This window comes from Rhinolophus ferrumequinum, chromosome 6 (assembly GCF_004115265.2).
Source record: "Rhinolophus ferrumequinum isolate MPI-CBG mRhiFer1 chromosome 6, mRhiFer1_v1.p, whole genome shotgun sequence".
Lineage (NCBI taxonomy): Eukaryota > Metazoa > Chordata > Mammalia > Chiroptera > Rhinolophidae > Rhinolophus > Rhinolophus ferrumequinum.
Genome location: NC_046289.1, coordinates 12,821,819 through 12,847,805, shown reverse-complemented (window position 1 = coordinate 12,847,805; position 25,987 = coordinate 12,821,819). Strand labels below are relative to the sequence as shown.

Here is a 25,987-nt window from a genome sequence, read left to right as displayed (position 1 = left end):
AACTCCATCCCCATCTGTACACCAACTTCCTTCCAATCCCAATTGCCATGTTCACTTCAAGACCTAATCATCTTTTCCCTCAATTCCGTGACCTAAGTTATCTGTAAAAATCACGTATCATGCCACACCCTTGTTTCAAGAAACTTTTCTACAAGCAATTCAACAACGGGTATCTTGAGCCTTGAAATGTTCATATCCTCTGACTTACTAATTTCTCATCTAATGACCTGTCATAATGTAATAATAGAAAATGCAGATCAAGGTTAATGTACCAAATATTTATCATGGCATAATGTAGAACAATAAAAATAAGGAAAAAACCGTAGGGCAAAACGTTGAGTATATTGACTCAGCCTTTCTGGAAAATATTAAACCATTGATAATTAGGTTTTCAAATAAATTTTGGCAATGTTGGAAATTTCCCATAATGGAATATAAAACATTTTTTTAAAATCAGGATAAAAAGTTATATTCAGAATAAACACAGTTATGAAATATATTGAAGACTGAAACAAAAAATTCCAATATTAATAGTTTTGGAACATGATGGTTAGTTTTACACTTTCATTGGCATGTTTTCTAAGTTCTTTAGAAATGTACATGTAGGGCAGCTGGTTAGTTCAGTTGGTTAGAGCGCGAGCTCTGAACAGCAGGGCTGCCGGTTTGATTCCCACATGGGCCAGTGAGCTGTGCCCTCCACAACTAGATTGCAGGACAACGACTTGGAACTGATGGTCCCTGGAAAAACACTGTTCTCCAATATTCCACAATAAAATTTTAAAAAAAGATATTTGGGGAACAACTAGAGAAATTTGAAAAAAAAATACATATGCATGTAATGAGATGAGAAAATTTTATTTCTCAGAATTCCTCATGGGAAGAGAATTACATTTGTATGGAAAAAAATACCTGAATTGGTGCCTGGCGCAGAAAATGAGATCCCAAAAGAACCGAATGTAGGCAGAAGTGTTCTGCATAGAATTGAGAAAGAATCTGTAGTTCCAGGAAGATAAGGAAGGAATGAAGTCAGAGAGATGGCAAAGCTGTAAGTTTTGCCATGAAACTCTCTCCAAAACGTCTCAAATCTTAAAGTTTCTAAACTCATGAAATGTTAGTGATCTTTTTTTTTTTTTTTTAATGGAAACTAGAGAAATGGGGCTTCTTATCTGGACTGATGTAGTAGGAAGCAACACTTCATGAAGAGATTTCCCTCAATAGGCTGCAAGGACAAATGGTGGCCTAGAGTAATTCTTGGGAAGGAGGAAAGAAAATGGAGGAAGGAGGAAGGAGGAGAAAGGAGGAAGGAGGGGGAATTTATTTATCCTCCTGTCTCCTCATTCCTGTTCGTTAACACTGGGGAGTTGGAATTAATACCTATTCTTCCAGGCTGCACCATCTAAGCTTCTTCTGTGATCTCTGGGCCACTGGTTGGTTCCCTGAGCCCTAATTCCCACAGGTAATGCGAACAGGGCCTGATGGCGCGCGCACACACACACACACACACACACACACACAGACACACACACACACAGAGTGAGTTGCATTAGAGAAGAGGAATCTCAACCATGGTCAGGGAACCTAAATCTTTTATAATAGGCAGGAAGCCAGACCTGAAGACCCTGAAGGGAAACATCATCTTTATTATACTGGACAATAAACAAACCTGCTCTTTTCTCCAGAGAGAGACACTATCTTTATCTTCCAAGGTTTTTCACTATACAAACATCCTAGAAAAGATAGTCCGGAACAAAATCAGTCAGTGCCTGTACAAACAAGATATGCAGAAACAAAGGAGACCCAGGGAGCAGTCTCCTAACACAGATCCAACATGCAGCAATCAAGTACTTATTACCTATGTAGAAATACTACCAAGTTGTGATCAACATGTAAAATTTATTTCTGTAGCCACGGAAAATATTGAGTTAAGCAGGTAATGTACCATAATATTATCAAAGGCTAAGCTGGACACTTGTTAAAGCAGTAAGATCAGATTTTATCAATAATGCTGTTGCAATGTGGGAGGGGCCAGGCAAAACTGAACACAACTTCCCTGAAACGAAGGGCTAGAGACTTTTTAAAAGCTTGGTGTGCTGAGGGAAAGGCACGGTGTGAAAGGGCATTAATCCACGTGACTAGAACACCTGGATTTGTTAATTGTAGCTTACCAGAGGAGAAATAAACAGTATGGAGGTATCTCAAAATTCTGAAAATGGAACTACCTTATGATCCAGTAATTCCACTCCTAGGTATCTATCCGGAGAAATCCAGAACTTCAATTCAAAAATCTCTATGCACTCCTATGTTTATTGCAGCACTATACACAATAGCTAAGACATGGAAACAACCAAAATGCCCATCGGTAGATGACTGGATTAAGAAACTGTGGTACATTTATACAATGGAGTATTATGCAGCCATAAGGAAGAAAGAAATCTTACCATTTGCAACAACATGGATGGATCTAGAGAACATTATGTTAAGTGAAATAAGTCAGACAGAGAAAGATAAGTTCCATATGATCTCACTTATTTGCGGATTCTAAAGAAAAGAATAAGTGAATGAACTAATCAGAAACTGTTTGGGAGACAATGAGGAAAAACTGAGGGTTGCTAGATGGGCGGGGGGAGTGGGGGGTGGGGGGGAAGGTGAGGGGATTGGAGGGCAGTCGGTGACCACAGGATGGCCACGGGGTTTGAAAATTAATCTGGGGAACGTAATTTGGTGGTTACCAGAGCGTAAGGGGGTTGGGGGGTGGGGGATGAGGGTGAGGGGGATCAAATGTACGGTGATGGAAGGGGAGCTGACTCTGGGTGGTGAACACACAGTGTGATTTATGGATGATGTGATTCAGAATTGCACAACTGAAATCTATGTAATTCTACTAACAATTGTCACCCCAATAAATAAAAAAGAATAAAAAAAAAGAAAAAAAAAAAAAAACTTCTCCTATCTTTATCACAGGAGGCAGTGATTCAAGTTGAAGCGAGGCAGCCACTGAAGTTAGGCCCTTACCCTTCATTTAGCAATTATCATATTGAATTTTAGGAAATTGTTGATTTATGCAGACACAGGGACTTTGAGTGAGAGAGAGTTATCTCGCTGAATGTTTGCATTTCAAAGAGACAGCCCTCAAGTCCTTGAGGAAACACTTTTGGGATGGTAGATTTACATCTCAAAGAGCAAAGAAAGGATTTATAATTAATTGCGAGCTTTCTCAAGTATCTGCTCTAAAAGGGAGTTCAGGGGCCTGTCTATCATCAGTTTTTGGCTGGAACAAATAGTAAATTCTCCTGGTGATGTTGAGCTTTCTCAGGCAGGCATTTTAAGGGGAGCTGGGTCATTCGAAAGACACGACTTTAAGCTGCTAGAGCCATGCTAGAGTTTGTCAAGTCTATTAGTGCAGAGGTTTGGATGGAATTGTTATATGCCAAGAATTCTCAGTATGGCAGTGGTATAACTAGCTACCAGTAAGAAGTAAAAAGCTCATTTTGACATCAGTCTAATAAAAGAAAACATGAGAAATTTCTGCTCAATGAACTTGTAACAGAACACCTTCAGGGCCATAAATAATTGCACTCAAACAGTGCAGTGACTAAGGATGCATGCACAGATTCTGAAAGACATTACTACAAACTGTAGTAGTGATTATTATGTAATTATTGATATGTTGATATGTTTCAAGTTGTCTTAGGTTTCTAATGCCTTCAAGTCTATTACCCCAAATTCTTCTATTCGAAAGCATACCACAGAAAGAAAAAGGTGAAGAACCACCAGCATAATCATCCCTACACATAAATTGAGCCATCCACGTGTGAATCATTGGGCTTGGTACTATGGAGGGGTAATCAAGGAAAATGAACTCACATCTGTGCTTTGAAGAATTTATGTTTGAAAAAGGAAAATAAGATAAAGACATAAGTACCTTTAAAAACAAGTGAAAAATATATAAAGAAGGGAATTATGTTTAAATACATAATAATAAAAACATAATTATATTTAAATTATGTTAAATTAAAAACAAGTGAAAAATATATAAAGAAGGGAATTATGTTTAAATACATAATAATAAAAACATAATTATGTTTAAATCCAATAGATACCATACCTAAAAAGTTACAAAAGGATTATAAAGTAAACATGATCTTACCAAAGACATTTTATTGAATTCTACTGGTCATTAAAATCTATTGCATTAAAAAAAATGAATGTAGGAAAGATAAGAAACAAAAGTAGATTTATCATATATTATGCAAAAAAATAAATTTAGGTGCAAAGTATTTATTAAAAAATTAGGCTTATGCCGATTTTCATGTAGGAGGACATTTCTTGGAGAGGCAAAAACAGTCTAGTTGTAGATAGTACATTCTAGAAAAATGAGATATTATAATTCAAGATAACAAAGATAAAGCCAAGACATAAAAGATAGGACAGTAGTAAAACGTCATGTATATTTTAAAGTCACAGACTTTACTATACTGGCAAAGTATTTTAGTCAATAAATGAAACACTATCTCTAAGCAATATATTTACATTTTGTAACGTGAAAGTAGTATTTTTTCAAGTATAAAAAGGCAATTGAATACTTTCCAGCACAAGCTGGAAAATATCAATTTGTTTTAGACTGGATCTCACTTTGGATACAATGGTTATTCTATTTTGATAAGAAGTTTTTGTTTTGTTTTCTTCTAATTTTTTATTTTACCTGAAAGAACTTCAGACTGACAGAAATGATAAAAATAATTCCTGTATATTTTAATTTTTATCCGTATCCCTGATTCCTTGAATATTAACATTTTAAACATTTTTTACCATTCTCTCTCTCTCCCCCTTATGTGTATGTATGTAAGTATATATGTATATGTATATGTACGTATACACATATATGTATATGTGCATGTATGTGTGCAAATGCTTTGAGAGTAAGTTGTAGACATAATTCTCCTTTTTAGTGTTCATTTTTTGTCGATAACTGACAGTCATTTACATAATTACAAGATAATTATCAAAATCATGAAATTAACATTGATACAACACCATTATTTAATTTACAAGCCTTATTCAAATTTCGCCTTTGTCCAATTATTGTCATTTTTTAGGAAAAAATGTTAAATCTGATCCAGGATGCTATTCATTTGTTGCATTTAGTTTTCATGTCTTTTTTAATCCGGAAAAGTTTCTGAGTCTTTCTTTATCTTCCATCATCTTGACATTTAGCAGAATGCCGATCACTTATTTTGTAGAATATATCTCAGTTGGGTTTGTCAGATGTTTTCTCAATACTAGATTCAGGTTATACATTTTTGGCACTAATACAAAAAGCAAGGTGTGTCTATATCAGTACATCATATTCAGAGGCAAATGACACCGATTTGTTCCATTATTGGGTATATGTATTAACTCTGATCATTTGGTTAAGGTACTGCCTACCAGGTTTCTCCACAATAAAGTTACAATTAGTTAAGTAACATATTGTGGAGAATTAATCATAAAATTTTAATATAAAATTTTGATTTATAAGCATTGGAAAATAAATTGATAATTAATAATTGCAGTTTGGTACACATAATCTTTCAAGGCATGTTGTTCATGAGGGGTGTTTGAGGGGTAATAAAAAGATTATAAACTACTGATTTAGCATATTATTCTTTTGATCTCTGATTGAGTGATAAAAATGCATGTGACAGTATCTTTTGTCTGTTCATAATGTTCATTAAATGCTATAGAGAATTTTCTATGAATGGTTAGAATAAAAATCTCACTCTTAGAGTAACTGACTTTGTTCAAAGGACAATCCACTGGTCTATTATATGTTGAAATTATTTTTTTATAAAGGCTACAATGAAACATTTTGAACATTGGCGCATTTCAAACACATTCTTCCATGCAAATTAATTTTTGTTGCTGATCTTTTTAACCTCTTCTATTAATGTTTAAAGATCATATAACACACAGGCCTGGAAATAAAAATTTGATGATAGAAAGCAAACATTATTAATATCTCATAATTTATGTTGATCAATATTTCAACAGTATTCATACAGTACATTATTAGATCCACAGGATTCTAGAGGACTACAAGAGAAATAGTCCCATTTAACTCATTATTCAATGAGTTATTTGATTTATTTCCTCTTCTCTCCTAGCAAGAACATTAAAATTAAAATTCCAACAAACTTGAGTTATTTAAAGAATTAGCCTAGAAGCAGAGAAATGGGCACAGGTTAAAGTGGATGACTAAAGGGAAGGGGGAAAACTTAACAATGTTAAAATTAGATTATAACATTTATATGTAAGGGAAGCCATGTTTACATTATAAAATTGTTAAAGGAAGTTTTAAGTCGTAAATTAAGAAAGCACATACACAATATGGTCATTTCAAAAGAGCTGTGGAATATTCCAAAAGGAAGTAATGATTTAGCCAATTAATAGTTCTTATCCAAACAGGAATTAAACAGAACAAATGATTAAATTAAAATAATTCCATGGCATCGATTGCTTCCAATGTGATAGACATTAAATGAACTTGAATTGGCTTCCAATGAACTGGCAGAACAAAAAGGGATGAGCATCACAAAAGGTATTATATAATACTTGTTATTATGTTATTGCTATTGTTATAAGAGGTGAAAAGTAAAGATTTTTTTCAAACAATGTCACATACAGGACTGGTAATATATGTAGATGAAAATCTGTGCAATAGAATGAAAGTCTGGATTAGTTACATATAATCATGGGTTGTGTCTTCTGGAATAAAGATAACCAACAAAAAATGTGATGGGTTAAGTTTGGATTTCAGAAAAAAGTGTCAGAAATCACTTTTTAGAAAATACTCTACTATAGTAGGAAGAGAACATGAGATGGCTTTCAACCACATAATCATAAATGGAAGGTTTTGTAGACTTGGAAGTCTTTGAATACAATGTACCTTTAGGAAAAGCTTAGGAAGTATACTGCTGAATCATTGATATAATCTGATATACTTGTAAATAAGCATTAATTTTTCTAATAGCTATTGCTTTGTATCTTGTGAAATATTGTTTAAACAAATTACAAAAGAGGTTGAAACAACATAATTACAGAGAGTGTCCTAATGTATCTAACAGAAACATAAAACGATATTATTAACACTAAGAAAATTAGTTGTCTTTCTTTTGTGTTAGTGGCTGAACATACAGTGACAAAAAAATACATATTTGCTTTTAACCTTTTCCTAGAAAGCAAGCAATTTACTGACTGAACACTTCCATTCTCAAAGGCATGTACTCACACTTCTAATCTTATTTCTGCTTTCTAATATGGGCTTATAAACTTTTCTTTCAAAACCTATAAACATGTATTATGATGAAATAGTCATTCATTCAACAAGTGTATATTGAGGGTTTGCTATGTATCAGGCTGTGTTCTAAGTCCCAAGGGTGTTACATTGAATAAAACATACAAAATCCCTAATTTCATAGATTTTACATTCAAGTGGGGGAAACCAGGCAAGAAACGTAAATATATATCTCTGTGAAGAAAAATAAAGGAGAATAAGGAGATAAGGAATGTGGGGTGAAGTCGCTTTTTTATGTGACATTGTCAGCTGGGCTGGCTTCATGGCTGTGTGACTTGAGCAGTCTCACAGAGACCCTTGCTTAGAAGAGTCCCATGCTTTAGCTCAATGCTCTATTATTGATGTCTTGAAGTTCTTAATAATTAGGGGCCCTATATTGTCATTTTCCTCTGGGCCCCATAAATTATGTAGCTAGTCCTGGTCATCACAGATGACCACTCTAATAAGGTAACATTTGATGTGGGACATGGAGGAAGGGAAGAAGCAATTCATATGGATAGCTGGGGAAAGAGCATTTCTGATAGAGGAAAGAGTGAAAGGCAAATAACCTGAGATGGACGATGTGTGAGACCATGTGTGTCTGTTCAAGGAATTACACAGAAGCCTGTGTGACTTGGATACAATGAGCCCATGTAAAGTGGCATTAGATCAGGTCAGAGAGATGGAGTGGGCGAGCGGGTGAATCATGTAGGGCCTTATAAGCTGGTGTAAAAACTTTGGCTTTTAAGACTGCAATCATTCTGCAGGAATAAGTAAACATTTAGAGAGTAGAAGTAAGTTAAGCTGGGCCTAAAAATTGGTAGGTAGATTATTTGTAAAGGAGAAAGTAGGATATTCCTAAAGCTATTAAAAAGAATAGGGGTACAAATGGGGGTGGAGGTTGGGAGAGTGATATTAAGTTTTCAAATTAACATTATAAAAGTAATACATAAATGTTCGCTATAAAAATTAAAGAAATATTAAAAGTGTGTTTCTTTTCTAAAAGATACATTTTCAAAAGTGAGATCCCTGAGTCAAAGGGTTTTTGTATTTTAAACTTTAGATTACTTTCTAAAAAGGTTGTCAGAATTCCCAATCATCCTGCAGTGGATGAAAGTGTTGATTTCTCCACATTCTTGTCAGCACCGCTTTTACCTTTCTAATTTTTCCTAATCGGCCAAGTGAAAAATAGCTGTTGGTTTAATTTTTATTTCTCCGATTAATAGGGAGGTGGAGCAATTTCTCATAGGTTTATATTTTGTCTATCGTGTGTTTTACAAATATTTTATGGTATTATTTGTTTATTTGTTTACTTTATTCCAGTATTTTGGTTTTTTGTTTTATTTACAGGAGTTTAAAATTTGTTATGTAGTCAAATAACTCCATTTTTCAATGATGATTTTTGCGGTTTTGTGCCTGTTTGATAAAGCCTTCATCTGTCCAAGATTTTATTTCTTAAAAGCTTCTTAATTTTTCTTCTTTTACTTTTGTAATTTGTTTTAACCAGGAGAACTTTATTTTTGTGTATTGGTGAGGTTTACTCAATTTTTTATCAAATGGAAAGCTAACTATCCTCTATACACTCTGTTGAAAAGGCTATCTTTTCCTCACTGTGTTTGAATATCATGTTCATTATATGTTAAATTATCACACATCTGCAGCCATATCTGCCTTCTCGATTCTATTGCATTAATTCAGCAAATATTTTTGAGCCCATATTGTGTGCCAAGCACTATTTTAGCCACTGGTGATGCAGCAAAGTCTCTACTCTTTCTGCTCGCATTCTGGGGAAAAGAGAATGGGGTAAAGATTGTTGATAATATACATGTGCACACTTATGAAATATATCAAGTTGTAGTCGGTACTGTGAAGGAAAATGGGGCAGGGAAATGCGATGAAGTGACATTTCAGTAGGGACCTTTATGAAGTGAGAGAAGTCACAGAGAGAAGCTGGTGAATATTTAGGGGAAGAGTGTAGCTGTCAGCCAATAGCAAGGGTGAGATTGCCCTGCTATGCCCAGCCAAGGACCAGCAATGAGGCCAGTGTCTACTGAGTAAAGCAACTAAGTAGGAGGGGTTGAGATATGGTCAGAGAAGTAGCCCGGAGCTAGAGCCTGCAGGACTTTTAGGACATGGTGTCAGAACATTTCAGAACTTAACTTTCTATTTTTAAAGAACAGTACCCTAGCCAAAATCAAAGAGACTTTCTTACTCATTGCTCTCTTCTCATACATGTGTATAAATGTCCTGTGGCAGATCAAAGCAGAAGGTACGGATGTAAGAATATAGTGTATATTGCATTTTAAAAATCAGTACTTTTATTTTGCACTTTAAATACATGTAGCATGATTCCCTATGCCATATGATATGAAGATTTCAGTTTGATTGAAATGTCATTCTTTTATCTAAAAAAAAAAAAATCTAGGTCTACTTTTCTTTTTAAAAAAGATTTTAAAAGAATCGGCATGACCTCTTGCCAATGAATAGAAAATAAGGCATTCTTTCATATCTTGTTCAATCGCATGAGGATAAGATAGAGCCAGAAGGGGTTGTCACATAAATAGAATTTATACCAACGGAGTGCTAAGCTTACTTCAATTGTTGAAAATTAATTCATTTTCAGACTTCAAAATCTGATTTCAGAGTACAAGAAGCTTGATAGAAAAAGCAATTGAATGTAATCAACCTCTCTTTGTGTGCTTGGTTTAAAACTGTTTAGGCTGTCGAATGTGATATGATTCAGAGGGACTTGATAAATATTTCTAAGAACACTCTAGATCACTCACCTTAGTGGATGTGTAATTGCCTGTGAAATTCAGACCGAAACAAGCAAATTTAGAATAAAAAGGAATGTTTAATAATTGTACTTTCACTTTCTTAAGATCTTTGCCAAAATAACAAGTGATAACTTCATTGGAAAGCCACAAGAGGAAAATGGATCTTGGCAGATGGTCAATAATTTGAGGTGAGTGTAATGCAGCTCATGTATAGAAATTGAGAAGTATTCTATTTATTTTCAGGGAAGTCACTCATTTACAGTGCTTTTTTATTTGGAGTTTACTATAATAGTGGCAAAGTATAAGAGAATATTTCCCACCGGGTTAGGAAAGATTATTGTTCAAGTATTTGCAATGCCAGTAATATTGGATTGTGACTAACTTTATAGCATAAAATAGTTTTTCTGTGAGTAGAGGCTCACATAAGTTTGAAGATGTGAAAAAAAGGTGGAGATTTGTAAATAAAGCTACAGTAATTAAAACTGTGTTATACTTTGGTAAATATTGACCTTCATATTAGTGGTCCTGAATAGACAACCCCAAAATAGTATTCATCCTATACTAGAATTTTATATGTAATATAAAGGAGTATTCCAAATCACTGAATCAGCATCCCATATATTTCAGGAAACAAAATTAAACACTTATAAAAACAAGAGATTTCCTACATGACAAAAACTCCTAGAAAAACAATTATCTGCAACTGGCAAATAATAATAATTTTGGCTCTGCTTTTCCAATAGCCAAAGCTCTTATTCTATTCACGGCATTGACTATAATTTTGCAAACAAACTCTCAGTATTGTAACGTCCTCCTCTCCGTTGAGCAGATGTATAATTATGTGAGTCTCAAATTTGGTTGAATTAAATCAAAATGCCTTACTTGAATTAAATGGACCTCCATGACCATCCCATAAAATAGTCACTATCGTCATCATCATTTTTGTCATAGTCATTATCACTGTCACCCCCATTTTATATGTAGTGGGAAAATGCTGTCGCGGCCTCTCAGTATACAACCTGGCAGCCTGTCCCAGGGATCTTGGAACTGAAAGGCTCATAAACCAAATTAAGATGCTCAAATCAGTTAGTCTGTTAAATCAGTGTAAAACATATAGTGAGAAGCAAGGGGAAAGGGATTGTGGAGATTAAGACATTTAGTGCAAGCAGGTGCAAGGACCACATCACCTGGGTGTTGTTCAAATTTCCTATGTCCTGACTCTCTCTGTTTCATCTGCCTTCCCCGAAGATGGTGTGGTTACAAAGACCAGAGTTGAGGGCCGGCAAGAAAGTTCAGAGATGGAACAATGGTGCCAATACATGTGTGCTCCATCGGAGAGACGAAGAGGCAAGTAGTCATGGCCACAGCTATAGCTTGGTGATGACCTGATGAGCAGTTGTGTATGTTTTAAGAACAGGACCAAAGGGCTGCAGTGGGCGATACCAATGGTGGCCAATTTGACGTAGATAAAGCTGATCCATGCTTTATAAATATTTCAGGTTTATTTTGTTTTCCATCTCTTTTTATCTACAAGTAACACTCTCATTTGTTTGTTTCATCCTTTTAATCTATGTTTAACACATAAAATGTCTACTTATTCTACGTTAAACATGTCATATATGTAAATTATATACTTATTATCTATACTTAACATTTCTTATGTGAGTTTCATCTATCCCATTTGTTTTTCTTGTCTTTTAAAGCAGAATTGAAAATTCTCAGAGTACAGCAAACACATCTTACATTATGGATGAAGGACATATCTGAGACACAGGGCCATTAGACCATTTGCCCAAGGTCCCCACATTTAGTGCATGGCAGAGTCAAGTGTTCAAATACAGGAAATCTGGCTCCAGAGCTTACTTCTTTTTTTTTTTTCTTTTAACTTTTGTTTATTTAAGTGTGTTTTTTTCCAGGACCCATCAGCTCCAAGTCAAGTAGTTTTTTCAATCTAGTTGTGGAGGGCGCAGCTCACAGTGGTCCATGTGGGGATCGAACCAGCAACCTTGTTGTTAAGAGCACTGCACTCTAACCAACTGAGTTAACCGGCTGCCCCCGGAGCCTACTTTTGAATCACCATCCTATATTGATTTCTAATTTGCCAGAGAACACACAGCTAGTCAGTCTGACCTGAAGTACAATGCTCTTTCCACTAACTACTCTCTATATAAGCACCTTGTGGCAGGAAACCTGCCTTCTTCATGTCTGCATTCCCATCACCAAGCCTGGGGCCTGCGCAAATACTTGTTGACCAAGAGAATATCTTATTATATACTTTTTATTTTCTTTTGGGTTAAGTTGAAAGGGCCTGAATAATTCCGATTTAACATTTAAGAAAATTTAACCTTTAGCATTTAAAGTTACGTTATCTTCAGTACTTGATTTTAAACTGAATTAACTGAAAGAGATACCCAGTTGCTAGAAAGCAAAAGATAAGGATCTGTGAGCTGAGATCTAGCTCCGATTGTGAAACTGACCCTGTCAAAGGGATTATGTTGTTTTGCTATGCTTTATTTTCTCCAGCAGGAAAATGGCCCTAGCAATTCTTATCTACCCGTTTCACCAGGAACTGTTACAACTACTATTCTTCTATTACTAGCATCATATAAAAAGAAGTGGTTTCTGTATTATGGATTAGAAATTATAAAAAATGTAAAGTCTATGGACATTCATAAATAACATAAACATATTTATATGATTAAAAACAACAAGTATTTATAAACTTTTAAAGGCACATTTTATGCTACATTTGGACATAATTAACATCCTACAATTTGCTAAGTCTTCTATTATTTTCCTCAACCATTTCACTTTTCTGAAAGAAAGAAAAAGAACAACCTTCTGAAAGAAGCTGAGATTAATTATATGCTCCTAAAATATTTTAATGCCTCTTTTTAATATATCTATATATATGTGTGTATGCATGTATATAAGGTGTTGTGTTTTTTTTTTTTTTTTTTTTTTTACAAAAAAAGCAAGATATATATATCCCACTTACAAAAATCTTGTTTCTCTCTAGGAAGGTGGCAATAATCTCAATATATACAAGACCATTTAGAACTCAACACAGTGGTTGCTCAACCCTGGCTGCCCATTAGAATTACTCATTAAAAAATACTGATGCCCCAGCCCTCCCTCAAACCATTTAAGTTAGAATCTTGAGGAATGAAATTTGGGCATCTGCATTTTTAAAAGATCCCCAGATATTCTAAAAATACTTAACTAGCACTCTTCAAAACTGTCAAGGTCATCTTAAACAAGGGAGGTCTCAGAAACTGTCACAGACCAGAGGAGGCGAAGGAGACATGATGATTAAATGTAATACGGTATCCAAAGTGAGACCTTGGAATAGAAAAAGGACGTTAGAGGAAAACTACTGAAATTTAAATAAACTGTGGAGTTAATGGTAACCAATGTTGGTTCTTTAGTTGTGACATATGTACCATGGTAATGTAAGATGTTAACAATATGCACTGTTTTTGTAACTTTTCCATAAATTTCAATCTATTCCAAAATAAAAAGTTTATTAAACTATCTAATTTTTTGCATACATTATCTTGTTTGGTGAAAATGTCACCAATTTATAATCCAGAATCACTATGCAGCATCGAATTAATAAACTGTATTTTAACAGATTACAGTACAGCTCCCTAACTCCATACGACCTTAGGTAAATAATTTCTCATTTTTGAGCCTATCTCAGTTCCTCATCTGTAAAATGAATAGATTGGGCTAAGCAATCTCCAATGCCCCTTTCAGTTCGAACATTGAGATTTGGTGAGAAGGACATTGAGAAACAGATTGGAGAGTTTCAGAATTTAGGGCTTTGGGTTCTGATGGGCAAGGTGGTATTGAAAAGGCTTTTCTCATGTTTGTGTTTCTAGAGTCGGAAGGTAACTGATAGGGGTAAAAATACGTGAAGGGGGGAAGAGTAGGACAGTGACTCATTGGAGCGTCAACTCCTGGGACATCTCTGGGACTGACAGAGTAAGCAGCCTGCTAGGCAACCGTGCCTCCTCAGGGAGGGTGGAGGACCCCAGTCGGAGGTGTCTAAGTCAACGCCTCTTAATTTAGTCACGGTGCCTTCATCTCGAAATTAATGAAATATGTAGCTTTTAAAAGTACACATTTTTTGTACCAAGTTTTGGCAGGCCCTAGTTATGGGAAACAGCATAGCTGAGTTCTTTTCTCGGTGTTTTTTTCTTTTTCCTGTTCTCAGGCGAGATGCGGGCTCCTCTCTGGCTAGGCCCCAGTCGCCGCGTTGCCGGGCAGAGCTGGACGCCTCCTGCTCTTGGGTCCCCGCCCTCCCTTGGTCCGGCCTTGGTCTTTTGCGGGCAGCCCTCGGCAGCCATGGGCTGGGAGATGGAGCCGCTGCTCCTGGCCTGGAGCTATTTTAGGCGCAGGAAGTTCCAGCTCTGCGTGGATCTGTGCACGCAGATGCTGGAGAAGTCCCCTTATGACCAGGTACCGGCCGGACCCCATCAGCCCCGTGGAACCTCGCGATGAGGCAGAAAGGACACTGGGGGATCCCCAGGCCCCCGGGTGGGGGCTCCGGAGTGTTAGGCCCAGGGCCAGGTTGATCGTGTGGTCAGCACAGGCACCCGGAGCGAGATCCCTGGAGCCGTGGCCGGCGGGTCCTTGGTCGGCAGGTCCCTGGCCCTGCGTACCCGAGTCCCCCTGGGACCCAAGAGTGTTGTGCCATGATCACCCCATCCCCAAACTTTAGAAGCCCCTCTAAGTGTCCCTGAAAGTGTCCCTTAAAGGAACACTTAAAGCCCTGACCTTTACCTTAATGAGGAGCTTTGATAATTCATTTATACTTGCATATGGGTGTGCTCTAAAGCTTGCTGCATGTGTGTTGTTAATTTCTAAAACAATTATGTATAAACATGAAGATCTGTGACTTCCTACCAGCTGGTGAAATAGCTGCCTTTTTCTTTTGAATCACACGTGTGATCTTTCCACTTCGTCTTAAGGCCGTTTATTCAGGAATGAGGAGCCTTTGATTCTGGGGCACGAGTGCAACTTGAGGCAAACAATACAAGTTAGAGGAATGAGAATCTAGGAGGAGAAAATATACATTTAGTATTAGGAGGGAGGGATGGGAAAAAGTGCCCCTCTAAAAGAAGGAATGATGGCATAGATTAAAAGAGAACTTAAATAAACTAATAGTGTAAGTTCTCTGAACTAAAGTATAATATTAAATAAAGCGAGTGAAAAGGTCATATACTATGTGTGTGGGAGGAGAGGTACAAGTCTGGTGGGCAGGTAGTTCCTGGAAGAGGCAAAAAGGACAAAATAGAATAGGAGCAGAGGCATGGCAGTGTGTCTGTGCTTCAAGTAAATGCAAAATGTACCTATATAGTTCTTGTTTCCCAGTTTTTCCTCTGGCAGGTGTTGCCTTGGAGATGTTAAAAGGAAAATTGAGGGGAGATACATAAACAGAGGCACAAATCTGAACACGGTTACTAGGCTCTGTCTTAACTCCCAGCAAATGGATGCGGTGAACATTTTGGCCTACAAATAGATAGTACATCTCCCCTAGAACAATCCTTGAGTGGGAATGCGAAGCTAGGTTGTGTTTGTGTTACTTTACGTTAGTTAATGGGACTATGTTTCTGCAGACAAGCATATTTCCAAGTGTGTTTCTTGGGACAGTAGTACCACAGATGCTGCTCAAAAAAAAATTTTTTTTTCCCTTATCAAATGTTTTGTGGGAATCACAAAATATTGACACTGTTACATTTTGTACAACAAAAATTTGTTACAGACCTATGATGTGCCAGACATTGTTCCAGGCACAATGGTTTGTAAGAACTTTACACGCTGTTTCCTTTTTTCCATTGAGTTAGGGTAGTTTCCATTCTGTGTTCCAGAGAACACTAGTCCCAAGAGCTGCTCAGGGAAAGAAAGTTTCCTTATTAAATGCATTTGGGAAATGTATGAGTATATTCCCTTCTTAGAGATTCAATTCATACTAAAGGCTTTCAATTCTAAAGAAAAGAAACTTAATTTTGTTTAATCCAATATTCTTAAGTTTATTTGACCACTGATTTCTTTTTTGGCAGCCAGCAAGGGTCAGCTATCTTTGTTGTTATCATCCTAGGGAGAGTTTGTCATGTTGGGAAATGCTGCGATAGGCAAAGCCGCAGTGTTTTTATTAATGGTTAAGACCCTATAATCTCAATGACGTAACATCATAGTGACACTCAGTATTGCACCTATGAATTCAGATTCAGTTTGTGCTAGGCACTGTGATCAGGACTTTTTATGTGTTCAATTCAATGACCTTTTATGGAGTGCTTAGTACTTGCCAGGAGTAAGTTCTAGAAACTGTATGTATTTCTGTGTTTAGAATAACCTTGCAAAGTAGGTAACAAAACTAATAGCTAACTTTTATTGAGTATTTACTCTATGTCAGGCTTGGTTCAGAGGGTTTTATATGTTCTCTTATTTAATCCTCAACTGTTTTAGGAAGTTGGTACCATTTCCTCCATTTTATAGATTGAGCATACTGAAGCACGAGGTCCAGTTACAAAGTTGGTAAACGCATTTCCTTAGTCTGGACTATGCTGTCTCTTCCATGTTTATGTAGCCTAATTTTTCAAAACTATATATTCTGAATTTTTCCCAGTCTATTTTCCCATCTATTGGATCCTTTTCAAGATATTTGCTGAGTGGTAAAGAATTTTGACATATCTGTGTACTTGGATAAAGGCTCTGAGAAGTCCCAAAGGAAGGAAATCTACCCAATTTTGACTAAACCAGTATTCTGAAACTTATTTGACCAGTGGTTCCTTTTTGGAGGGACAGAGGTATAAATATCTCCCTTGTTATCCTGGGAAATGTTGTCACTTTGGAAATGCAGAGGCAAAGCATCAGTGTTTTTATTAATGGTTAAGAGGGGGACATAGAGAAAATCTTGACTCCTTTCCTTTTACCTAGGAAGCAAGCATAGGATAAACAAATTAAGCACTTAGTTCAAAATCTCCCAAATTAGCAGCTAAACAAGGTAAGAGATAGGATATTTTTATTTGGTTTCTTATATAGCTCCCATTAGGCCTTTCTGGCACTCTTGGAAGATTAAGTCTTGTCACAAAGTATATTTGGTGAAATTGTGATTTTGATAATGATAAGGAAAAAAAAAGACAGGTTCATACTGAGAAATATTGCTCTTATTATTGGTGGACCATTAGATTAGGTTAAGATCATTAGGTTCATCATTAGATTAAGATCATTATGGCACTAGGTCTTATTAAGTCCTGGCCTGTTCCATTGGCCTATTTGTTGTGGATTTGAAATACTTCATAATGTGACATATACTTAATTTCTAATACCATAGATGTGTTTTAAAATGCTATTCTTTGTTACTGTTTTATTGTTATGAGCAGGGGTTGATATATTCAGCTCCTACAAATATCAGAGTAGGCCTAGGGGAACCAGTATCAGCTCTAGGAGAAATTTATCTTGTTCTTTTCCTTTCTAATCCTTTTTATTTGTTTTACTAAGGTAGTTTATTTAAGGGGAAGCTATATATTTATTGCCAGAACAATGAGTAGCATTTCACCAGGAATAGAAGATCAACTTGAGGTTACCTTACCAAACTGGGCTTTTGATACCTGGAGAGGGCTGCTGAAACATTCACAAGGTTTACTCATGTTTGTTACTCTTTGAGCCAACTTTTAAACTCCATGCTTCTAGACTGTATGCTTTTCTTAGCACCAATTTATATATCTTGAACCCAATTGTTATTTCGTTTTGGAAATATTTCCCAGTCTGATTTTCCCAAATTTGAAGAAATCCTGCTTTTTTCTTAATTAAATAAATTTAAAATATTTATGTTAGAGTGCTGCTACAATTCATGAAGACCTCTTACGAAGCTTAAGGAGGTTCCTTTAATTAAAAGCTTGCAATTCTCTTTCCTTTTCTTAGAACATGAGTCCAGGATGGCAGACCTGTATGGCATGCACAGAGTCTGGCACAGGGAGGCTGTCATTGTATCTTTGCTGACTGAGTGCATTGATTATATTCATGTATGCATTCGATGGCATTTTTCATGTGTGCCAGCTTCCCCTCTATTTATGAAAAGGATCCTAGTTGCCTAATGATCTTCGTCTGCCCCAGTTTCCACTCCTCATCCTTAATTCTCAGTACCACAAGTTCTTAAATGTACATTTATCTTTTCAAATACATGTAATTTAATTATGGACATTCTTAATTCATTTCTTGTTTTGAGGGTCAGTTGTTTTTGTTTTAATCAGTTCAGAAAATTCTGGATTCCTTCAAAAGATTGTTTCTAAGGATAATTATCACTATTGGAACTCTCATTGTTACAGTGAGGAAATTAAATGATGGGGAGACTAGAAATTTATGAAACGCTAACAAATATGATGAGAGTGGAAACAGATGGTCTTCAGCCCCACATTCACTGGTTTACCTTCGTGTGCTCCTTTAGCTTCCTGAGCTTTTTTTTTTTTTTTTTGCGTCTTCTACATTTCAGTAAAGTAAGGGACTTTTTCTCTATAGCTATTTGAATTACCATTCCTGTGCCAGCAAACTGATTTTAGTACAAATGAGTGACTTTGAAGCAGTGCCTGGACAAACAGAAGAGCAAGGAAATTAAAATATTTATTCTGAATGCCAAATGGATTCATTTTTGGTCTCTCTTTTTTTCCAAAATAAAGTAACTTTTGTTTTGATGTTATTTTTCACTTTTGGTTTTCCTTATTTTTCTCCCAGATGAGGAGAAACTCTCTAAAGTGATTTATTATTTGTTAATCTTTTTATAAGCAGGTCCAGGTATCTTCAAAAAGATAACATTTCGGTCTTGATAACACATCAGCCTTTTGGAATGAAGCCCACCTCTAACACTATTTCTTCTACATTTATTTCTCCTTTAAGAGATAACATTTTGGTATACTATCATCAAAAATATTTAATTAGGCCTTGTGCTTTCTATTAGGACATCTGGATTTTATTTAATTTTGATTCTTGCCAAAATCAGGGTAATCAAGTTGGCCAGAGAGGTATATGATATACGATGGAACAGCATGTTTCCTTAGAGCAATACATTTTTATTTGGATACAAAAGGACTGAAGGGTAGGTTGACTATAATAACATGATGTTTGGTAAGAGGGAAGGGTTCTTGAAGAACAGATTCTGAACAGCATTTCCCAGATGCACAATGGTGAAGAACAGAGCAGGGTCTGTAAGCGTGAAGTACGTTAAGGTTTTGGTCAGTTAAGACTAAAAGGATAACTGGTTAATTTATCATAGTTTTCCTGTTTGTTAAAATATAATAAGAACAAGTAATTCATAGAGAGGTGTTGTCTTTTTTTCAAAGTGCTCTTTAAATCGTAACTGAAAAAGTGGTCAAAAGTTATTAGACATAAACGGGAGAAATGCAGAATGGTCTTCCACTTAGCAGTCTGACCCAGAGGGAAGGCTTTTACAGCTCATGTTGGCCATCCTGATTAGTTGCTTAATCTGATTACTGTTCTTTGTGTTCCATATGTCAGATTCATGGCTTTAAACCCAGTCCTGATTTTTTTTTTGTTTTAGCTCCATTATAATTAAATAGTTCATAAAACATGGAGGATTTTCAGGAAGTGGGGTTTTCAAAGACATTATGCTTTTATTAATGGGGTAAAGTTCTGATAGATTTTCAAATTATTAAAATCAGTGATTCTGGAAGTGAGAGTGTTAACCATATATTACAATGGGGGTAATTCACATTCTCCTCCTCCACCCCAATCTCTGCTTATAATGAGACATATTACAGAGAGGAGGGGATTATTGCAAATGGTTTGAAGGTGGAGGAAAGGCTAAAAGCTGCTGGCTTAGATAAAAGATAGAGTACCAGGGCTCCCCAATGAGCTAGTAGTTGGTTGAGACAATGATCTGGTGAGTCAAGCCAAAAAACATCTTTCTGTGTGATTATCTAATTTATTTCCTCATTGGGGCCATGGAGACTTAGCTAGACTTAATCTTTTGGTTCTACACTCTGTGAAACAGTTCATTTTATGAATTTGTATTCCTACTGAATTATACAGATTACATTCCCACTTGGCTACCTGGTCACTAGATCTAACCTTCTGAAATCCATCCAATTACTGTTCTGTTCTCTAACATTTTTTTCCTTCCTGTTATGGCTAAATTCTGAATAATGACTCAGTAGTTTAACAGCAAAGCTGGGTAGATTCATTAGCCATAGTGAGTACTGGTGGCAATTAGGAAGTCACATTCAGAATTATCTGGAGATTTATATTTAATTCCTTGAAGTAATAGCAACAACCTAAGAGAAAGCCTTACCTTAGGGGGGAAGGAAGGAAGGAAGGAAGGAAAGTGATGTGAATTGAAGTTGATGCTAATGAGTATTTGCTGGTTCGAGGCAGTGCCACTCTGCTTTGCCTGTCCCCTTACTCACTTTGAAGGAGATTCAAAGGGAAGTTGTAATTTCATGTGCCGTAACTGGGAGTGACTTCTGAGTTCTGAAAAGGGAAGGAATAGAGAGTTTGGTGCTTTTCCATTCATTATGTAAATGTTTTGATGGAGAAATGCTATGTGATTGATACTCCTTGTTGAAGATGCTACCACCTTACACTTCCCTAACTGATAGTATATGTGAAAGAACTGAAAATTATTAAATTTTCTTAAAAGAGCAAGGTTTTGTTTTTTTAAACTATCCTATAAAGGAGGCACTATTACTCCAATTTGAGAGGAGGATTATAATGTAATGGAGGTTGTGATTTGTTTAAGGTCATGTAGCTAAGTGCCTCCCTGAGGCCCAACCCCTCTTCTGAGCGTAGGGCGAGGCCTGTTGCTTTCTACTCCACTGTGTTGATACCCATGGAAATAATTTGCTAGATCAGGTGAACCAAACTTATGGTTCCCTATGAGTGGACTAATTGTAATCACCAAACTATAATTGAGAGAGCGATCCAAAGATGTAGATCTCAGTGATTTTAAAGATGTTTTGCCTTATCTCTAAATTAAAACATCCTGACTCTTTTCCATCCTAGTCCTACTGCTCACGGTGGACGTCCAGAATAGCCGTCCCTGGCCTCGGTCTCCCCACACCCGATAGTGGTCGCTTGCCAGCCTTGCTATGATCTCACATACTCAGCAAAGTACATGCTGTTGACCCAGAGTGTCTAGGTTTAAATACTTCCTGTATACCTTGACCTCAGAGTTTTCTCATCTGTAAAATGGGGATGATAATATACCTACCTCAAACGGTTAAGTTCATTAATACATGGTACGTGATCAAAAATGTTAGCTGCTATTGTCTCTGTATAGCTAGAGATATTTGCATGTAGGATTCTGTCATTTATATTTTTCTGAAAGTATTGTTAGTAATCTGGAAAACATCTGTGAGGAAAGTGTCCAGTGCGACTGATAATAAAATGATGTTGGATATAGTTCATAGATCAATGGCACTCAGTAAGTTCAAGAATAATTTCTTTCCCTTTTCTGTGACTCCCTTACCTCTCATGTGTTCTTCTTTTCTCCCCTGCATCTAAGTCATCTACAAGTAGTCCATAACTTGAGTATAGCATTTAACATATTGTATTGTAATTCACTGAATTAGATGCTTTCGCCCGTAGAATGCTTTCAGCGCCTAACAGTGCCAGGGATGCCCGGAGAATGTTGTGGAATTAATGCATTCTCTGCCTCACTCATTTAGGCCTTGTCTCCATCTTCCATCCACAACCTCACTTGCCTCTACATCTTCCCATCCTCTAGGCCTCTCATTTTCTTCTCTGACCTTCTCATTTCACGCCATTTCCTACATGCTCTTTACCAGTATGGTAAATCGTAAGTATATTCCTGAGAGGCCATAGAATAAGACAGAGAGAGCTTGAAGGCCTTTGTCAGTGAACGAAGCGCTTTGAGGCTGATCTGCTGGTTTCAGCCACGGGTCGAATCTTCCTGCCCTTGGCAGAATAACAAGCGCCTAGCTTTTACTTGCAATCAGTGGCTTTTGTCTCCTTTTGTTGCTGTTGTTTTTTTTCCTTTTCAAGCATTGTCTGCAATCACCTCTGATAAACTTTTTTCCCTTTCTGTATAGAATTTGTTTTGTGTATCTCTTAACACTGTACCTTGCCTTATTATTTTCAACCGATTTTTATCTCCAAGATGCACTGGCAAGAAAGAGCTCTGTCTCGTTTGTGTAACCTTGAGCAAATTACATGACAGCATTCAATTTGTTTTATTATCTGTAAAGTGGATAATAACACTTACCTGCCTCTCTCAGGTGGTTGTTATGAGACACACATGAGATAATGGGTCATACAGATATAAATACAAATAAATAAAGAATAAAAAGGGTTACTTCTCTCATCTCATTACCTGTATCTGTGTATTTCTCTAAGTATGGACTGTGGGACATCTGTACTTCTCTAGATCTTTCTTATGCACACTGGAATTGAAAACCTCCAACTGCCCTGTATTCTTAGTTGCTGTTTTGTGTTTGGTTCAACTGATTGACAGTTATTCTCTCAATTCCACCCTCTAGGCCCTCACTTTCTAGCCTAGCTTAGCTTTCTCTCCTACATGTTCCTACCATGTGCCATACCAAAGAAATTGCTTGTCCTTGCATGGTGACCAGATAGTTTACACATTGCTTGCACACATAATATATTCTTTAAAAAATATTAGGGTATTCTTTTTGGATTTTAGAGCCGTGGGAAGAAAGGAAAGCTTTCCGTTTTCTGTTTCTTAGTAGCTTCCCCAATAAAACATGCTGCTTATTAAGTGCAACAGAGGCTGCTGACTTTAGACATGTAATTGTAGATGTTTTATAAATAAATTTGTTGTAAGTCTGATTTTTCTTTGCATTGCATTTCTATTTGATTTGGACAGAATAAATCTGAGTTTATCAGCATCTGGCACTAATATATATTACGTAGTCTATAAAAATTTCTCAGAAAACATTATAGTCAGAATTAATTTTTATCTTTATCCACTAATCCCATTATAGTTATGTGAAATACAATGGTTTAGAGGATGTGGATTTTCCTTCTCCTCCCTAAGTAATTCAAGCCTGAATGTTTAAACCACCATGAACTTATTTTGAATATAAAGACATGTTTTCTTGGTATAGTTGTCAAATTATCTTTAATTTTTGGGATGTTGTGTTTTCATTAAACCAGCAGTTAATGTATCTTCTCTGTGCTCTAAATGAGATTAGAGTAATTAGAACTTTCTGATCATAGAAAATTTAATACTCTTCAGAGTATATTAGTTTTGCAGCACTCCTGAGAGCACTTGTGGAGAAATATTAAAGTTAGTATTTGGATTTTTATTGAGTGAGTTTGAGTCCACTGACAAATACTTGGTTAGTCATTTAGACTTTTTATTTTAGAAACTGTATTTCTTAAAAATGTTTACTACCTTCTTTATGCTTTCCAGGAACCAGATCCTGAATTGCCAATATCTCAGGTAAAGGGTTAGCTGCAACCTGTAGTTTAGAGACTACTTTAATTACTATTGCTTAGTTTTTGCTATAGATTAGAAAATTCACTGCATATCTACATGTGATGTTATAAAATTAGCCGTATCTACCAGGCATTCTGTACCTTCTTATGTAAACTATTATATTTCCAATACTTTTGTGTCTGTGGATGGGTAGCCTTGTAGAACTAATTCAGTGTACTCATTAAGACTTGGAGCTTAAATAGAAATAAACAATATTGACCAGAAGGATGAGAAAAATAAAGGAAGCAAGGGGAATCAGGGACTTAGAAAGGGAGCCCAGAAGTTAGCAGAGTCACAGGTGTCTGAAAAGACGGTGATAGATAGGACATTATGTCCTGTGTGAAGAGTAGGCTGTGCCTGTGAGGAAGAAAGGAAGGGACACTGGCTAGACAGCATGTCGACCAAACCAACTTGGTTAGAGATGGGAGGTGGCAGAGAGACCCCTTCACTGGATAAGACACAGCGAATAAGGGAGAGAGGAGGTCTGGTTTGGGGAACGACTGGTCAATGAAGCTTGTAGTCCAAGAGTGTTTCCAGTAAGTCTGGGAATAAGAAGGGAGGGGAGAGCTGTAAATCAGAGAGCTTAAATATTGCCAGGTGTTTCCCTGCCAAGTGAGAGAGAATTTTAACAGTTTTTTTTTTAGGTAAACAAACAAACAATATTAACCTCATATGGGGTTCATATGAGTAATCATCAAACCTTTTAGAAGAAAGCAATATACAAAGTGCTCTTACAGAGGCCTGTGTAGTTTTAAACAAACACCGTAAATAGGTTAAAATGTAGTAGTACTCTGTTCTTTAACAGTATGCCATTTGGCTTTGAACTGTTTGTAATCATAATTTCCAAATTGATAGATAGATGGTGCAAAACCATTTTTTGCATAATATGTACAAGTCATTTAAGAAGGACCTAAATTAAAAATAGAGTAAGTAATGTGCTTTTTGTTTTCAGCAACTATAGAAGATTTGGATTAAAATTAAAACATCGATCATTTGGATTGTTATGGTTTTAAAACTCTAAGTGGTATTTGAAATTCAAACTACCACAGGGATTTCATGATGGACTTGTACTTAGTATTACTTTCCTGATCTGTTACTGTAGACTTAATTATCTACTGGACAGTGAGCTAAAAGAATAAAAAGGGAACAAGGCTGACTGGATTATTTTGAGCTCACTATTCACACTTTTGCCTGTCTTCATTTGCACATTTTTACAACTTCAAAATAAATAAAGCTTTACAATAATAATTCAATATTTTGTGCCTAAGTTTTTGTTTCATAGACGAGGCAGAATGTCACCTGTTATTGATTCTTCTGATGTCAAAATCAGGTTAGACAGACTGTTCTTTTGGTGGTTTTAGTCTAATAATAACCTAGTAAAATTGTTCTTTACGTGCCCTTAAACTACTGACCTTGCATTCTGTATTAAGAGAAACAGAACAATTTAAACATGTTTTGCTCAGTCAGTATGCTTTTTACTTTTTCATATGTTTATTTTCATAACTAAAATTGGATTAACCTCACAGACAGTAGAACAAATCAGTATTTTTCTGATGTTAGCTGACAGATATTTGCTGCAAGAACATTGTCCTATAGACAAACTCAATAGGTGAATAAGATGAGATTATGTTTCATAGATAAAAAGAAATAATTGATGTGACGATTACTCATTTAGATTGGGAGAATCTATGCTTTTTTTCTTTAAAAAAATTCTTAAGAACTATTGTTTTTGTGGATTTCACAGTATTTCTAATACATAGGTATTCAAATTATTTACATAAATTGCATGACCCTGTCATTTATCAAGTTAAACATATGTGATAAAACAAATTTATATTTTAATCAAATGCAAGGGGCAGTTTGGGATAATAGATTATACTTTATTATGCATTTTATTTTAATAACGGATTGTTTTTCATTTAAACAGGCAGAGGATTGTAGGACTGCAAAACGTACTTGGTTTTTTTCCAAAATAAAATTTGTATTTTTTTTTTTTAAAGCCAAACCCCATCTGCTGTTTTTATTAAAATCTCAAGAATTGTTCACATTGCCAAAAGCAGTTCTTTGAATACAATCTGATGTTTTAATCAAGCAGTGATATGTGATTTTGAAGGTTATTTTTGTTAGGACAGAAGGAAATTCAGGAAGGTTAATATTCTCAAATACTGATGAAATTTAAAATTAAATAGTGGTTTAAGTAGATTTTATTACAGAGATTTACATATAAAAAATTCACATCATTATTTCTACTTCTTAAGAATTTGATTTTAGAAACAGAAACAAATCTAGATCTATTTACATTTTTGAAAAAGTGCATTCCAATGGAATAAAATTTTAAGAAAGATGCTCTTATTTGACTACTGAAGTGTTATTCATTTGGTGGGGACGGGAATAGTGGATTTACTTTCCTATGTTTTG

At 35.9% G+C, this 25,987-nt stretch overlaps 1 protein-coding gene across 3 annotated transcripts in view; it reads left to right on the top strand.

The window, feature by feature from the left end:
* Positions 1 to 14,314: 14,314 nt before the first annotated feature.
* Positions 14,315 to 25,987, top strand: part of TTC8 (tetratricopeptide repeat domain 8) — a 46,221-nt gene continuing 34,548 nt past the window's right edge. The window contains exons 1-2 of one of the 3 annotated variants that reach the window (XM_033109474.1): positions 14,387 to 14,553; positions 23,504 to 23,533. In XM_033109474.1, the coding sequence (XP_032965365.1) occupies positions 14,440 to 14,553; positions 23,504 to 23,533 (144 nt within the window). In that variant the 5' untranslated portion in view covers positions 14,387 to 14,439. Of the gene's footprint in view, positions 14,554 to 23,503; positions 23,534 to 25,987 lie in introns of all 3 variants that reach the window. The other 2 variants (XM_033109475.1, XM_033109476.1) reach the window with 2 other exon arrangements.